We start from the raw sequence: 16,943 nt of genomic DNA, 5'->3' as shown, positions 1-16,943 counted from the left end.
TACGTTGCTGTATCCAGAGTCATGAATCCTATGAGTCTAAAAATTTTGATATGTGATAGTGATAGCAACCCGAAAAATTCAACGACAAATGTTATATTTAAGGAAGTTTTTCAAAATTTGTAATTTCTTTTTGTTTTCTAATTGTATGATCTATAATCCATTTAGTTTATTTGTATTTTAATTTAGATTATTTATTGAAATTAAAACCACATTAAAAGTTTGTATCATGTTTATCATTTTATTTTGTTACATTTATTTTTTTCTACATGGTACATAAATTTGTATGTGAATATAATATAATTGATAAACACATTATGTCATTCATTGTCTAATACAAACGTGATATTAATTTTCAACCAAAATACGAAAATGGTTCTTTTATTCAGTATTTCATTATTAAGATCTATATGTATATGAAAACAATAAACATTTTACTTTGATAAAAAGTCAAGTTATAGAGAAAGTAAACAAATTATCATATATACTAATTTTAATAATCAATTAGATAAAATAATTGTCTGTGCATCGCACGGGTGAAAAACTAGTTCCGCGTAAAACCAGAGAGTAGATCCATTGCTTTATTGTAATCTATAATAAATGTTATATATTATAATGAAGAAAATTTTGAAATAATAAATCATAATTACAATTAAAGAGTGAAGAAGTTGAGTGACTTTTTGAGTTTGGTTCTGCGGGAGCAAATTTTGACCGGTCAGCATGGTCGCCAAAGATGCGGCCTGGTGCTCTTTTTCTTGGAACAAGATTTTACATCTTTAACCTGTTTTCGTTTTAGGGTTTACGTTTTGTTTCCACTTTTTAGCATGCATTTAATAACCAAAAAACATTTAACTTGTTAGACAAAAGAACTTTTTTGTTTAATCAATAATACATCTATAGCTTATATAAAATAAATATAGATTAAGAATTTTATTGTTAATAATACGAAATTAGTTAGTCTAGTGTCGTTTATAGGTTTGCATATATTACTATATATATAATATATTTAAGAGTAGGTCTTTTCTAAGACGCTCTCACGAATATTTATCTGTGAGACGGATCGACCCTACCGATATTCACAATAAAAGTAATACTCTTAGCATAAAATTAATTCTTTTTCATTGATGAACCAAATAAAAGATCTGTCTCACAAAATACGACTCGTGAGATCTTCTCACACAAGTTTTTGCCTACATTTAAACTTCGAGTGAATTGAAAACTAGTTTTCATGTCTTAATAAAAATTAAAAACTTTTATAGATACACGGCCATTTAATACGCATGCATGCATTAATTTGGTTATACAAAATATTATTTAAATTAATGAGTATGTTAATTAATTCATTCAACACGGTGTGAGATTGTGGCATTTGAATGGTTATTGCGGTTCATAATAAATTATTAATTCCCTCCCCCAACTCAATATATATCTCTTAATCTCAAAAAAAAAAAAATTGACGAGAAAAATTAGCAATCTCTCCGCAAAATTCTTATCTTAAAATTATATTTGTGAGCAGAAATAAAGATTTAAATCTTGATTTCTCATTATTTTCCTAAGTACTAATTTGTTTTAAAAAAACTATATTTAAGCTGGAACGATAATCAAGTGGAACAGAAGGTTGAACTGAATAATCATCAACAGTACTCCATTGAGGTTCAAAATGTCCATATTACATGTTTATTTCACTTGCACCATATATATTTTAGAATATAATACTTTTTATCTTTCTATGACGGCTACTTATCTGAAAACCAAGGAGTACTTTAGTTTCCTGTTTCTTCCCGCCTCTAAATTTAATAACAAGTACCGAGTTTCGAATTTTCAATATATATACACACATACATGTATATAATTTTGATACGTAATATACACACAATACATATTTATTTGTATACTGATGATGTGACCTTCCCCTATTTAGATATACAATTTCATCATTTGAGTTATCAAATGATAACTCAAATTCCATTGACCTTTAAAGCCCCAAGTTTCCAACCACACGAAGCCACCCACAACCAGTCAAATAAATGCTATATTTTAAGTCGTAGTTCTCATATCTTATTCAATAAACTTACGATGTGTTTCGTCGATTTACAATAAAAATTCAAATGCATGATGATGACAAGGCCAACCCAATTAGTGTGCGTGGATATATATTAGGCATGCATGTACTAAAAAATTGATTTATATTAGTGGAAAGGGCAGGGGTTTCATGTGGGGCTCTCGACGTGTTCACTGCATGTGGTTTGATTTTCTTGTGTCTCATTTGACATTATTCCTAAGGCACGACAAAACTATATATTTTATTCGACAATTTTTTTATGAAGAATCATTTTATATAAAACTAATGATTAAATATGCCTTTTTTAAGAGAAAATAATAGAAATGGTTTAATGTTATGATATAACGATGAAAATCAATCAAAAAAATTCCTTGTCATTTTGTGAACTCTATAGATAATAATCCATGCCTATTATAAGAGTTGTTATTTGGATTCTTTCCGTATATTTATTTACGAAATTATATTACCTTTTTCATCAATCTCCTCCTTTTTCTAACACAAAAACCGTGTCAGTATTAGTCCACGGTCTCTTCGAAAATGATCATCAACGTAATTTACTAACTTATGTTAAAATAATATAATACCATAAAAAATGTGAAAAGGAAAAAAATTGTCCTTTTTAAAAATTAATTGTCAATTTTTGTTACAAAAAAAAAAAACCCCTAAAGCCTAAAAAAATTATTAAATGCATAAAATTACTCTTTATGCACACAGATGTTATCTATACTTCTATACTATTATTAAGTCTGAGGACCTTAGAATAACTACCTTTGAGCACACCAAAATATTTAATTCCATAATTACCCTTCTTATCATACTTAAAACATTTTCAAGTCACTCCATATTTTAAATAAAAAAAATCAAAATAAAAATTTTATTTTAAATCGAACAATTTTTCTAAATCGAAAATAATTTTGTGTTAATTATTTAGTATTATTTGATCAAATTAAAAATAATAATAGCACATGCAATGCATGTACATCTTTTACTAGTATACATAGAATAAAAGAGGACTTTTGTGATGTTTTGTAAAAAAAATTGAGAGTGAGACCGTCTCACGGATCTTAATCTGTGAGACGGGTTAACCTTATCCATATTCACAATAAAATGTAGTACTTTTAACATAAAAAGTAATACTTTTTTATGTATGAACCAAATAAGAGATCCGTCTCACAAATACAATCCGTGAGACCGTCTCACACAAGTTTTTGTCAAAAATTAAATTTCAAAAACACCTTTTAAGTTTTATGTTTTCCGCCAAATAATTGGTTTTAATTTGAACAACTTATATTTTCCTTAAATGTTTTAAATTAATAAGTTGATTCGAAATTTAGTATACGTTTTTTCCTTTTTTTTTTCTTTTTTTTTAAGTGACTAAGCCGACCTTTCCCATTACGCATTTTTCTTATACTTCATTTTTTTTTTGTTTTGACATAAGATTTCGATTACGATGAAAACGGTTACTCACTAAAGAAAACCCAGACACCGTCAGTAATGGCAGAGCTAGAAATATAGTTTTATTCGGGCTAGAATTTTAAACTCTATAATTTTTTAATATTTTAAATTGATCTACCTAGAGTAATATCAAATTCATCCAAATTTTACATATAATTTTTTTTAAAAAAAAATTAAGCCACCCGAGTTTTATAATGTGGCTCCGCCACTGACCGTTAGACATATACTCCTCTGAGTTACAAGCCCCAACCCGTCTCAACTGAATCTGTTCCCGGGAGTACACTCAAGGAACATTTAATCTCCCCACCATTTTGGGTTAAAGCAAATGTGAAAGAGCGTTGTGAATTTAAACTTCATTTTAACAGTAACAAATATTATGAATTTAAAATAGCTGTAAAAGTAAACGCTTGATTTCGCATTCCATTGAATGAATACTTATTTAATTACCATATGTAATTATTGTTAATCAGTAGTAACATGCAATCAACGGCTCATATTGGTCAACAGAATCAACTCGACCATCCCAATGAAGGAAAATGTGTGGTGTGGATTTGGTTGAAATTATAACGTTTTGGTTCTTATCTTCGGGTTAAACAGAGGGCACTCATTATTTTATCCAGAATGTAAATAAAATTAATTAATTACCACCTTTTGACCGTTGACTGGGAGTCACGTGCGTTGTATCTTTTGACTCCAATTTAACTCGCTATTCAGGGGCGGACTCGCACGTGCGCTTTATGTCTCTTTCGGCGACCTTACCAAATACCAATGACAAAATATCGAAAATCATTGCAACGTTAAATAACTACATAATCTTTGCCATGTAATCTTATTATTCGTTTTGTTTTTTTGTTTCTTTAATTTTATTTTGCTGGTAATCGATTAAAGATTTTAATGTAATAGTTTAATGTTTATTATTGTTTCGTGATGTGTCCATATGCAAGGTGGCACAAGTTTGGTAAAGAAATCAGTATCGAATAGATCGGACTAAAGTACACGAGCGTTTGGAGGAGGTTTTTGTAATAAGCTGGTTGTTAAAGCTAAAATATGGTTGCTTATCTTAATGTCTTTCTCTCATCTCCCTGACAAACTGAAACATTTAATAAAAAAATCGAGAGCTTTCAAGAAACAGTTTCGAGAGAAAGATCATTGCTAAAGCGAAAAACGGAAGCATATATTTCACTCTATGAACTCAAGGCCTCCAGTACTCTAGATCGCATTTAAATAACTTTTCAATAGTTACATCCATACACATAGAATAGGAAGAGAAGCTGCTCTTTGCAAGCTCACATGAAATTTTTTAGAGAAAATTATAATTTGAATCTTGTTATATTAATTTTTTCATGCTTTCAGTCTTTTATTTTATTAAATTTCAGTTGAAGTTATGTATTTTTAATATTTAGAAATTTTATTGCATATACATTTTGACTAATAAAATATGTACATTTCTTAAAAGAAAAAAGTTATAAAAATAATTTCAAACTTCAGCAATCAACACCGAACTCAAATCATGCGCATGCAGTACCATATTTGAGTCATTTTCTTTGCTCTTATATATATTCCAAGATTTGAAGATTGGGCCCGTACATTGTTTGTATTGTTGGCCATTTTTGCTTCCTTTATTATCTTAAATATGTACTGTATGTTTTAAATTGGTGTGCTTTGGTCAGATTGTTGAATTTTGAGAATAGAAGGAATCATGGTATTGATAATTTGATATAATCACCACCATCAAGGCCATAATTTCTTTCTGAAGCCTATCAATCTCCTCAACCGCTTTTTCCTCGGTTAAGCCAGATTTTGGAACAGTTTTACTGGCATTTGAGATTTTCTCAGATTGCAGTTGCTTTGAAGCAGTTGTTAGCAACCCTTTTAAAATTTTTATGGGCGCCTTAGGAACGTTTGGAACATTGTTACCCGTATGCATTTCCGGTATTTGAGAGTTCTTGATCGCTTTTGCCATGGCAGATTCATCGTATTCGTCCATAGCAAACTGAACCTGTTCTGGGGAATACTGTCGCTATCGTATGGTTGGCATTTTGCAACTCTTTGGATAAGAGGTCGTAACGATCGGCCATGGCTCGGAACCCCTTGTAGGCTTCCTCCACAGAACTGATGAGCTCTGGCCTCCTCTTGTAACACATCTCAGCTCTCTTAAGCGAAAGAGTCCCCATCTTCTTCGAAGAGTTTAAGCATGTTCTGCACTTTTTCTTCCATATCTGCAGTGCCATAAACCATATCATATTTGTTTCTAACGTGAAAGAGGGGAGGCGGCAGATTTTCACACAATATACAATTCTTTCCACTAATCTCACGTGAAGAGAAGAAAAGAAAGGGCAAAGATTTCCTCCCCAATTCTCTCCACAATTTAGGCTAAGTTTTATTTCTATTCAGGAGATATTTTTACTATTTCAATTTATCACTGTGAGGCTTCTGTGATTTAATTTAATATTCGTGTTTTGTTCAAGTATTTGTTGATTTATGATTTATTTATACAAAGTTGTATCTCGGTTAATCTGACAATTTAATTCGATATATAATTTTCTACTGTTATCCATGAATTCAGTGATCCGTAATTGTCATGAACGATTGAAACATGAGTAGCATAGATTAGATGTATTGTGCTATCATAATATATTTAATCTAAATAAATCGACGGAACTAAATCTTCCAATTGCAGCTATCTCGGTTGTTAGATTTTAGGATTAATTGTTTTCACAAAACGAAAATGCTATTTTTAATTAATATGGAACGCTATCGTGCCCAGTTAATTATTAATAAGTTTTGACTGGATGCTGGGTTTGGTCAATTACATTAGGAAAACGCAAAAATTTTAGCGGCTATCCCTATAATTCTAAGGTTAATTGCTTGTATCTGCATGAATAAATATATGTTAGCCGATGAACAGTGATACAATTGAATAGTAGAAATCCCTTGAATCGAGTTGGGTAATATTAATTTACATTTCATTAGTTTTCATCTTAATTAATTATTTCTTCTTGCATGTTAAATTAGTTATAGTATTTTATTAGTTTTTATTAAACAAATCCCCCCTTTATTTGCATTTTGCTCGAAAGAAATCATCCCCCGTTCCCTGTGGATTCGACCCTGCTCATCATTACGCTAATTTTAATTAGAGAGTAGGAATTTAAGTTTGGTGGCACAACGACAACACACCAAACACTAATGATTTTACCCTGAAGGCTTTGATCCAGCCATTTGGATTGCTTTGTCCTAATGTGACTAGGCCACCACCATGAGTATGCATTGTTTGCAGCTTTCTGCAACATCTTTCCAAATTTATTTATTTATTTTTTTTAAATCTTGCTTGTTATATTATTCAATAATTAAAAATTAACTATATATTATGAAATAAATAGTTAAACAGCTCACATGGCACTAAACCAAGATTCAAGACTGAAGAAGAGAAAAGGATTTCGAAGAAACCAGAGGAAAAGGAAAAAAAAAATAAGTTTTGGGACAAAGAATGTTTAGATTTTGAACGAAAACATCACAGGACAGATTGATTGGTGGAGAGGTTGCTTTGCTCCAAAATCAGGGTCGGGCCATTCACTAAATACAAGAGAAAGACGAAGCATTCGACAATTCCTATGTTAAACGACGTGGTGTCCAATGGTCTTAGACAGCTTCGCATTCCTTCTTGTTCACACTAAAGAAGTTGTCAACCTTTGCACTTTACACCCCCTTTGAATAAATTTAATGTGTAATAAAATATTTTTAAATATCAAACTTTTTTTATATATATTGTTATTAAATTACATGAAAGATGGTCCAAGAAGAGAGAAAAATAGATATTATTATACATATTTAATAATTGTAACACCGTCAATGTCTCTTTATATAGATACACACATCTACTTTGAGAAAAATATCTTATGCTTTGGTATTCAATGTCATCTCATATTTTTACAGAAATCTGAAATTTGAGTGAATGAAAACCAAATTACATTTCACTACTGCGTAAAATAATAAACCAGACACCAGTTTTTACCAAGCTTGGCTGAGACTGCCGACTTGTCCTCACTTATCTGTGGCAGCCTTCACAAATGAGAAGTCCTCTGATCTATCCTCTGCTCTATCATGATGTATGGTCAACTCGTCTTCTTTATTATCGTCGTGATCAACTCTTATGATTAAGCTCGATGTCGCACCTGACTCAGAAGACCGGTGATGCTGATCATGATCAGATTCGTCGTGGTCTTGATATTGATCAGTCGGCATATGTCCGATAGTTTTGAAGCGCTGAAACCTGGTATGTGTCGAGTTAAATGGAGAACCCATTGAAGATGTCGGGCTTCCACCATCATCACCTAAAGTTCGTGTTGATGGATGTCCTCCTTGTCTTCCATGCTTTTTCTTTGCACCCATATGCCATTTCTTAAGGGCCTTGGACGTTTGTTCGTCGAAGATGGATTGCTTCATATGCGATCCCATCTGTTTTTCAGCCAAGAAATAGTTGAAGTGGTCAATATTATAAACTGAAGTCAGTTGAAGCAGGAACACCAGAAGCTTCGTTTCTTTAACATATTTGGGGGAAGGCCGTGAACTTAAATCTCCACAGACACGAACATTGGATGCAGTCGAAATTCATTACAATTATGCATGCAAAAGCTTAGATTTATAGGGACTGAAACTGAATTATTTCATTTCAAAAGTATCAAAACAACTAGATTACATTTAAAATCAAATCTCTGATTTCATGTCAGTCAATCCAAACGTAATCTATTTCATTTCTTTCGAACTTAAGCGAGGTGGGATGATCTAAGGTAAGAGTCAATTCAACCACATCGTTGTCCATCAAATTTCGGTTTCTCTTTTCTTGCATGAAGAATAAATAACGAAAGAAAGATGCAGGCGATCAAGCGATTAGCTCGAAGGCACAAATATCATGCCTGGTTTATGACACAAGGATCCGCGCAGACGAGACTACACAATGATTTTCTATGACAACTTCTGCAACAATTTTAGTAATTTGAAAATAGATGCGAAACAATTATTAACAGGGTGTATGATCCAATTGTTATACATTGAGACCCTCAATCCCGGAGATCAAGTATTAAGCGTGACAAATTACAAGTCTAGAATGGCATTGATTAAACCTATAGAACAAAATGTTACAAGTACAAGAGGCATCTCTTGAATTCACAGGATCATCGTCTAAACAACGAATGATTATAATACCTTGTCCGACAACTCAGACTCTATTCTTACAACTAGAGCCATGTATAGCAGAAAAATCATATTAACGTGAAGATTTAGTAAAAAGAAATCAATGTCAAGCAAGAAAATAAATTCCATCCAATGATGGTATCGGTACCTGGACAACAAGGGCGTATAGTGGAAGCGTAATATAGCTGCAAAAGAATAGGAGTGCTACCCTGAAGCCATCAACACCAAAACAAATTTATTATTTTTTAACATATTCCTATGAAGTCATTGTTTCTTCTGTAGCAAATGTTTGAATTAGGACTTACCCCAAAACAAGTTTTGTTATTACAAAGACCACATTACCTCTGTAGGAGCAATAACTAATACCATCTTCATACTGTGCATGAGCAAAATTCTCTAACGTTAATGATTTTGCAAGGAAGAGTTTAATAAAATACGAGTAAATAACTCGAGGACAGTCGTTACCCAAATCCACAGAAAGTATGTTATTTGGAAGGCATTCTGCAAAAAATGATTTAAACGATTAAAAGAACTACTTAGAGTGATTTTTTTTTTTAAATGTCATACATGGGACAGTTCTTCGTCGACAAAGGTAATACCTGAAACAGCGCAAAATGTAGAAGCTGTAGAACCAGCTTAGGACGACCAAACCAGAAATGTTTATCTGAAACTTGCACAAGAGGCATACCTTGAACCACTGCGCTTCTATCTTTGATCTCAATGGCCATTTTAGTCAAAATGCTCTGTAGCTCTGTGCCAACGGCTAGGATTATCTGAAGAAAGCCAAATAATCAGGCATTCTTCTTCAGGAATTTGAAATTTTGATGACAAAAATACGGACACTTACAACTAAAGGAATTAGGGATGCCCAAAACAGTGTCCTCCACCCTGATTTCGACAAATTTATATAAAAAAAAACATGTTATAAATGAATTAGATATAGCAATAACAGAAATAAAACAAAGCGACGCAACTGGCGACTTACCGCTGACATTTAGGAGCAGGAACATAACAAATGATGCCCACAACACCGGACTGTGATCATATAAACAACCAGATAAATCACAGTCTATCACATATATTTAATTTGGATAAATGAATTTCATATGATTTAACTGCATGCAAGTATGACGTCACCTTATTCCTGCGAGGCTCTTAAAATCATCCTCCAGTGACCTTTTGATATACTTTTGGAAGTCAAATTTACTTCCGGGGGCCAAATGAACCTAAAACAAAAGGTAAAGTCTGTAACTTAATAAGGACACAGAGTAAACATTCACAAACAGGTAAATTACAAAGATGTGAAATTTACAGTAATGAATCCATGGCGCAGGGTCAAGTAGTCGGATCTGTTGACAGACCTGAAAAATTGCCTAAAAAAGCATCCCTACATGGAAATATATAGAAATTTTTTATATATTAATGTGTAGTCCAAACTAAACCATGCTCCCGATTTGCAGTTTAAGACAACAATGGAATATAAATCTTACAATGTAAAACGATAATGGAATCCTGGTCCAGTAACTGGTGTGCGCTCGCACAAAAGAAGTTTCATGAGAAAGCCTGAATCTTGAAGTATCTGTCAAATTTCACAGTTAAATTGCCTTAGGGAGTGAGGAAATTAAAAAAAGATTTCAAGATCTATAAGAAACGCTCACATAAGATACATGATGTGACGTACCATTAGAAAACTCGTAGCTATGGGATGACGTCTCCTGCTCCCATTGCTTCCAGCGACGAGTCTGCACCAAAAGGTCCGTCACTTTTTGGAGTTTCAAATAAATATACAGCAATATGTGCTCTGAGGCTACAATAGGTTATCAGAACATATAAAGTTATTCCAAAAAAATGCAAGAGTGATCTGGTAAAAGAATTTTGAATTACCTTAAATCTTCCAAGGGCCATAATAATACCACAGTAAGCGACATGCACGACTGCTAAAAAGAATATAAGGACATGAATCTGATGCAGTCCTTTTACAGATATAAGTGGTACATGCCCCTGTTAAAACAATCACATTAATGTTGCCAAAATCTCATTCTATCTGTATTTCACGCACTGAAGAAAAATACAAGTGAAATCCCATAAAGAAATTTCGATTGAAGAGCGAAATATGGCTACATTATCCAAGAACTGTGACAATGGTTGATTTGAAGCAACAGTTTCTCGCATAAAAATATCAAGATTTGAAGAGCTCAAAAGCAACAATTACCTCCTTGCAAACGGCCTCTGTTTTCGCTGCTAAAATTCGATGCTCATTAAACAACAGTCTACGCTGCGGTTGTCTCGCAGGACAAGGCAACATGGAGTTGGCAACACTAACTGGTATGCATATGGCTGCAATATGATACTGACTGAACACAAGGATTAGGGAGATGAAGCCGAGTATCATCAACTCTGCCATTGGAAAAAGAAGCAAAGTTATAAATCAAGAAACGTTATTTTCATATTAGAGACGGCGGGGAGAGACATAAGGGACAAATTACCGGCTTTGATTATCTCCAATGACTCATATAGGGCTCTCTTGTGCCTATCTGTTAACCACTGTGGATAGCAGTATCGTGTTATGTCAAGGACGGTTTAATACAAGCAAACAATCTGAAGCAGACGACAATACACAAGGGCCGAGCCAGGACTCCATTGTTAGAGGGACATAATTTTTAGTCAACCATTTTCATAATTTTTTAGAAGGTGCAAAAACACAATATTAATCTAAGACTAAAGAATGGTTATCTAAATCAGGGCCTGACTTGAATGCAGATTTGCCACAGACATTTAACAAGTAGCTTCTGAGATTTAAAATAAACTATGAAAATAGTTACATTCCCTTTTAACTAATTTTCGACTTTGCAACACAGATTGATGTAACAATCATGATCAGGAATGCTAATACATGAAAGCTAGGTGAATATGCCAAGCAAGGCGAAAATAACAGTATGGCTATTGCTTATTTAAGCAGATCCAAACATATCTCCATTGTTTAGAAATTATTAAAGTAAAAGTTCAGCCACAGATCTACACAAATGAAAAATCAGAAAAGCACCAATTCTACAGGTTAAACCTTCCGGACTCTTTTCAATTTTCCCAAATATTTTTTCATAAAAATAAACAAATGATTTCACTTTGCTTTGAAAAAAAAAAGCACTAATTCTACGGGTTTTCTTTTATATATATATTTTTTAAAAAAACTGGTGTGTAATTCCAAATAGGCAAAAACTTGCAAAATCAATGAATTAAAGCATCATGCGCCTCTACCATAATTTCTTATGCTACATTTAACTTTCTATACCTCTTTGTATGAAACTATCCTAAAATTAAAGTACCTAAACTGGGCTATGTAATTTCTAAATATAACAAAAGCATAGATTTGTTCTTTCCATTTTTTTACAACACTGTCAAATATTTAAACTGAGAAATCATGCTAAAAATGAGGCTATATCCAGGATAACATATTCGACTTTGAGGAGTCCCACATGTATCGGAAACATGTACTCGCCGGGAAAAAAAATCAGCAGAGTGGATTTTTAATATCGATTGAAGAATTATTGGGTTTTTTTTTCTTTTCATTGATCTTTTTCGCAGGGCTTTGATTCTTTGAAATAACACAAAAAGGGGAAAAAAACTCGAAAGCTACAAAATGAGTCCTTCCCAGAAGAAAAGGCACATGCTCGTTTGGGATACTTTCTTCTAAAGAAGCTTTTAGTAAAATACCAATCTGGTACATGAATCCAATGAATCGATGATACCATGAAATATTATCCACTAAAAAGTAAGAAAACAGTAAAATAAATACCCAAAAAACCGATGAAAAGAAGAGTCATGAAGAAGTGTAACGTCATATTCATGTCTCCAAATGAAACAAGAAGAAAATATGGGCAAACCCAAAACATAAACTTGCTCAAAGAGATGAATCAAATACTAAAAAAAGTAAAGAGAAAAACAAGAACAAGTGAAGTAAACTACATACCTTTCCAAGTTTATGGAGAAGCTTTTCAAGCGCAATAGAGATTACTATAATGACCGCGCACACACCAGCGACAGCCCATGTCGAAGTCTGATCCAGATCTCTCGTGTTTCCGTATGCACTCGACATTTTTTTTTTCTTTTTCACTGGAATAACACAGATCCCTTTACACTGGAGACAAATCCGAAGGCACGGATTTGATTGGAGCTGAAGAAGAAGGACAAACCAGCTACTTGCTTTACCGCCAGGTAATTCTACTTGTACTATATTGGATGATAAGATAATTTTGCGAAGAATTCATGGGCTACTAATTATAAGTTTCAGTTGAATCTTGAGCAATTTCAACGTATATTTTAGTTCGAATAATTGTCCTAGACCATTGAAAAGTAAACCACAACTCATTCTTTGTTGAATATACACAATAAATGAAGGGAAGAAGACAGAGTGATAGTAATCCATATTAGACCACGCTTGGCATGAACAAATCAAATCAACGTATAGCTCTTCATTAAATTAGTTACTTGCCAACAACCTGTCAAAAATGTCTCTGTTGCATATGCATGTTTGTCCACAAATTTCAACGATGCATTCATTTTTTTTTTTATATAATTTTGTTTTTTATTTGAAAAATATTAAAGGTATAAATCATTAAATTATTTATTTATATTGATCTTGTTTATCTAAATATTGCCATTAAAAAATGCGTTATTTTGTTACTAAATTAAATTACCCTTATCTATTTTATCAAAATCATTTTACTTTAGCACGTGCACCCAATTTTTAATTAAAAATTTATTGATATTTTTATGGCCACATAATATGGTGGTCCAGCCGAAGATAGATGATATGTTAATACCAATTTTGTACGTATGTATATATACAATGTAAACATGGCAACCATTTATGATTCCACTTAATTTATAAGGTTCAAGTAACTAAAAATAGTGGGTATAGAAAGATTTTATAAATAGAAAAAAAATCAGAGTTGAGAAATTATTGTGTGAAGGGAAATAGATGAAAGAAAAATGTATCTATGGCATGGGAGCAAGAAGATCGATCTTCTTGCGTAGTAGAGGAGAAGACGTGAGCATGAGATTTTGGTGGAGATAGTGGCTGCAATTTTTTCGGTTTTTTCTATTAGATTTTGGAAGTAATTATTATTTTTGAAGGATAAAAATGTAAAATAATGATGATGTAATGAAGTAAGACGCTCGATTTTTATGAAATAGTAGAGATATTAGAGACTGGGAAGATAAGATCTCCCAGGTGGGAAGATTAGACCAAGTCCGGGGAACAGTTCCAGCCTGCTCAACTTGATCTTTGTAGGGAAATTTTCATGTGGCATTGGATATAAAGTTCAGGACACCGTGTCTTTATGTGAACTGATGACCAAGGCAAACTTTTCAATAGGTATAGATTTCGATAGCACCTATTTTTCGATTGCTCGTTCAATTTTGTTTTGCCGTATAAAGTTCGAAATTTGGTTGATCTGGATGACCATATCCGCTCAACACTTTGGAATTGTTCGATGAAAGCTAAGATGTCTCATGGCACATCTTGGATCCGGATGGCATGTCATTAGTGGCGGAGCCAGGAATACGACTCTACTCGAACTAAAATTTTAAACTCAAAAATCTTCTAATATTTTAAATTGATCTATCCGGACAACCATGCATGACATGCAGTGGCGGAGCCACGGTCACATATGGATGAAATATATAGTAAACTATTTGAAAACTTGGAACCCGTATCGATACAATATTTAAGAAGATATAAATGCATATTTGTCTTTAGTTTTTATGCCCTTTTACACAGAATCAAAAATAACGGTGGACGAAAATCAAGAATATTTGTATTTACTTGTGATCTATAAATTTTATTTTATCGACGAAAAAAGTTATGGCCATGGATTCATGCATGTTCATTTTGTATATTCAATCATATTGAAGGGTGAACTCTGATAAATTATGTCATTTCAAAATATTTCAAAAATAAAATTGTCTTTGATGTCGTGGACTCGTGCTGACAAGGAGTATAACTCCAGGCAAAGCTTTCAAAACAGAAAAACAAGCTTATATAGCAAATTTAATCCACTCAGGTGACAAAAATCGCAGATCTAAGTTAGAATCCTTCTGTGTAGATTTGACCACCCGAACCATGTTCTCTAGTAGTATTGGTCGGTGAACATGAAACAAATTATTTGAATCACCCATCTACATTTATTGGGTTGTGAAAACAGAAGACAATTAAGTTATAATTTATAACACTAACATATCACCGACAATTTATGTTACACCTATCGGGTGATGCAATGATTATTGTGGTGGAGACGACGATCGCCATAAATTTCAGTCATTTGATATCTCTTATTTCATATGGTAACCAGCCATCCAAGTTATATACCCTCCAAGTCGGTCAAATGGCCTAACTTATCCGATCCCTAAGTCCGGTCATTCGATGCTGGTTGTAAAAGTACTGTCTTGAATTAGCAGATAAATGACATGTGGCAAATCCCAATTTCAACTCATGGTTTGGATTCAAACGACAAAAAAAACTATTGACACATGACAAAATGTGAATGATTGTGAGCAGTGTCCACAAAGATAACATCGAATATTCCCTCTAAGTCCCAATTTAAAAGACAAGACAAGACAAGACATGCCAGGCCAAGCATAATACGATGGCATGGACTCACCTCGATTCGGTCCAAATGACACTTCAACATTCGTCATTTTACGAACAAAAGTACATATTTAATTTTTTTATAAAAAAAACTAGCAATATGACATGTTTTGTGCAAGTATAATATAATACATAAATATATGTTGTTTTTGTATTATTATTTTTTTCCAAACAATTGGTTTAATTATAAATTTTACAAAATGAAAATTTAAAATACTTGTAAAATGATGGATACATAAACTAAAAGCGTATGTTTGGCGCTCGATACTTTGGGTTGCAATCTTGTCGAAAAAGGGTTATGTTGGAGAGTTGAGGATGGCCAAAATATCTTAGTTAATCAAGATTCCTAAAACTCACGGGTGGACTCAAACATGCAAGGGCTAGTCTCTTCACAAATTTGGATAATACTTGGGAAGAAGAATTTGTACGTCAGATTTCTCCACTGCATGAAACTGAAGCAAAATTTTTATATTTCTTTGAGTATGAGAGGACGTGCTTATATCAGGTTTTGGATGGAAAGTTCGAATGACGAGTATTCTGCCAGATTAAGACAGATAAAATATGAGTGTTTTGTGTTGCATTGAACTCCACATGGTAGTGATCCGACTAAAGATTTTGATCCAGTAAGAGGCTTAGGTCATCTCCAATCCACTGCACTACATTCTGCACTACATTGGTGTTACACTAAAATCATCTCCAACTACATTACACTACATTTTACACTACAATAGAATATTCCAAAAATATTCTTTTTTTTAATGTTAATCTTTCTGTTTTATGTTAATTATTTATAATTTGATAATATAATGATAATTAAGTATTATAATTTAATTATTAAAATTTATATATTTAAATATTTTAATTTATATATTAAAATTTGAATTAATTATTTCATATTAACAAAATAATTATTTGATTTACGTACAATTATTTAATACAAACTATATTTTAATTAAATATTAAACAATTAAATTAAATTAATCAAATTAAAAAAAATAAAAAAAATTGTGGCGCAGCAAAATGTGGAGCAGCTTGTGGAGCTGCTCCAATCCAGCGCCAGTTTTGGTGCTGGATTGGAGTGAAATTTCATGGCACCACAATGGTGTCAACTCGTTTTTATCGTACTAAAAAGCATAAAACTAAAGCGTTCTTCTCAATTCGAGTAAGTTTTATACTAGACATATTTATCGAACTATGTTAATATGACGAGTTGAATCCATCCGTATCAATTACGAGACTCATCTCACGAAATTGACTCAGAAAATTTATATGAGTTTACGAAACTCATAATCACAAAATTGATTTGACTAAAAATATAAAAAATCTCGACGTTTTTAATGTTGTTTTTAAAATTTGAGTGAGTCTCATGTGATACCGTCTCACGGATCATAATCTGTGAGACGGATCAGCTCTATCCATATTCACAATAACAAGTAATATTCTTAGCATAAAAAGTGATACTTTTTCATGAGTGACCCAAATAAGAGATCCATCTCCCAAATAAGACCCGTGAAACCGTCTCACATAAGTTTTTGCCTTCAAATTTTAAATTAAAATTAGTGGGAGATACACAAATGTTACATATATTATTAT

General features: G+C 32.6%; 1 protein-coding gene and 1 long non-coding RNA gene across 2 annotated transcripts; one reads left to right on the top strand and one right to left on the bottom strand.

Moving 5' to 3' along the window:
• Positions 1–7,315: 7,315 nt before the first annotated feature.
• LOC140823698 (MLO-like protein 8) lies at positions 7,316–13,155 on the bottom strand. The gene is made up of 15 exons (XM_073185165.1): positions 12,672–13,155; positions 11,191–11,248; positions 10,917–11,101; positions 10,589–10,705; positions 10,386–10,446; positions 10,195–10,283; positions 10,017–10,091; positions 9,842–9,930; positions 9,690–9,739; positions 9,552–9,592; positions 9,304–9,477; positions 9,170–9,205; positions 9,010–9,080; positions 8,853–8,913; positions 7,316–7,969 (listed from the first exon to the last, which is right to left on the bottom strand). Exons 1-15 carry the CDS (start codon positions 12,795–12,797, stop codon positions 7,556–7,558), a joined length of 1,647 nt encoding a protein of 548 aa, XP_073041266.1. The 5' UTR covers positions 12,798–13,155; the 3' UTR covers positions 7,316–7,555.
• LOC140823699 (uncharacterized) lies at positions 7,976–8,689 on the top strand. Its single transcript, XR_012116264.1, has 2 exons — positions 7,976–8,252; positions 8,302–8,689. It is a non-coding gene; the product is annotated as an uncharacterized lncRNA (long non-coding RNA).
• Positions 13,156–16,943: the final 3,788 nt, after the last annotated feature.

Source organism: Primulina eburnea, chromosome 2 (genome assembly GCF_022965805.1).
Source record: "Primulina eburnea isolate SZY01 chromosome 2, ASM2296580v1, whole genome shotgun sequence".
NCBI classification, from domain to species: Eukaryota; Viridiplantae; Streptophyta; class Magnoliopsida; order Lamiales; family Gesneriaceae; genus Primulina; species Primulina eburnea.
This window is presented reverse-complemented; position numbering and strand designations above follow the sequence as displayed.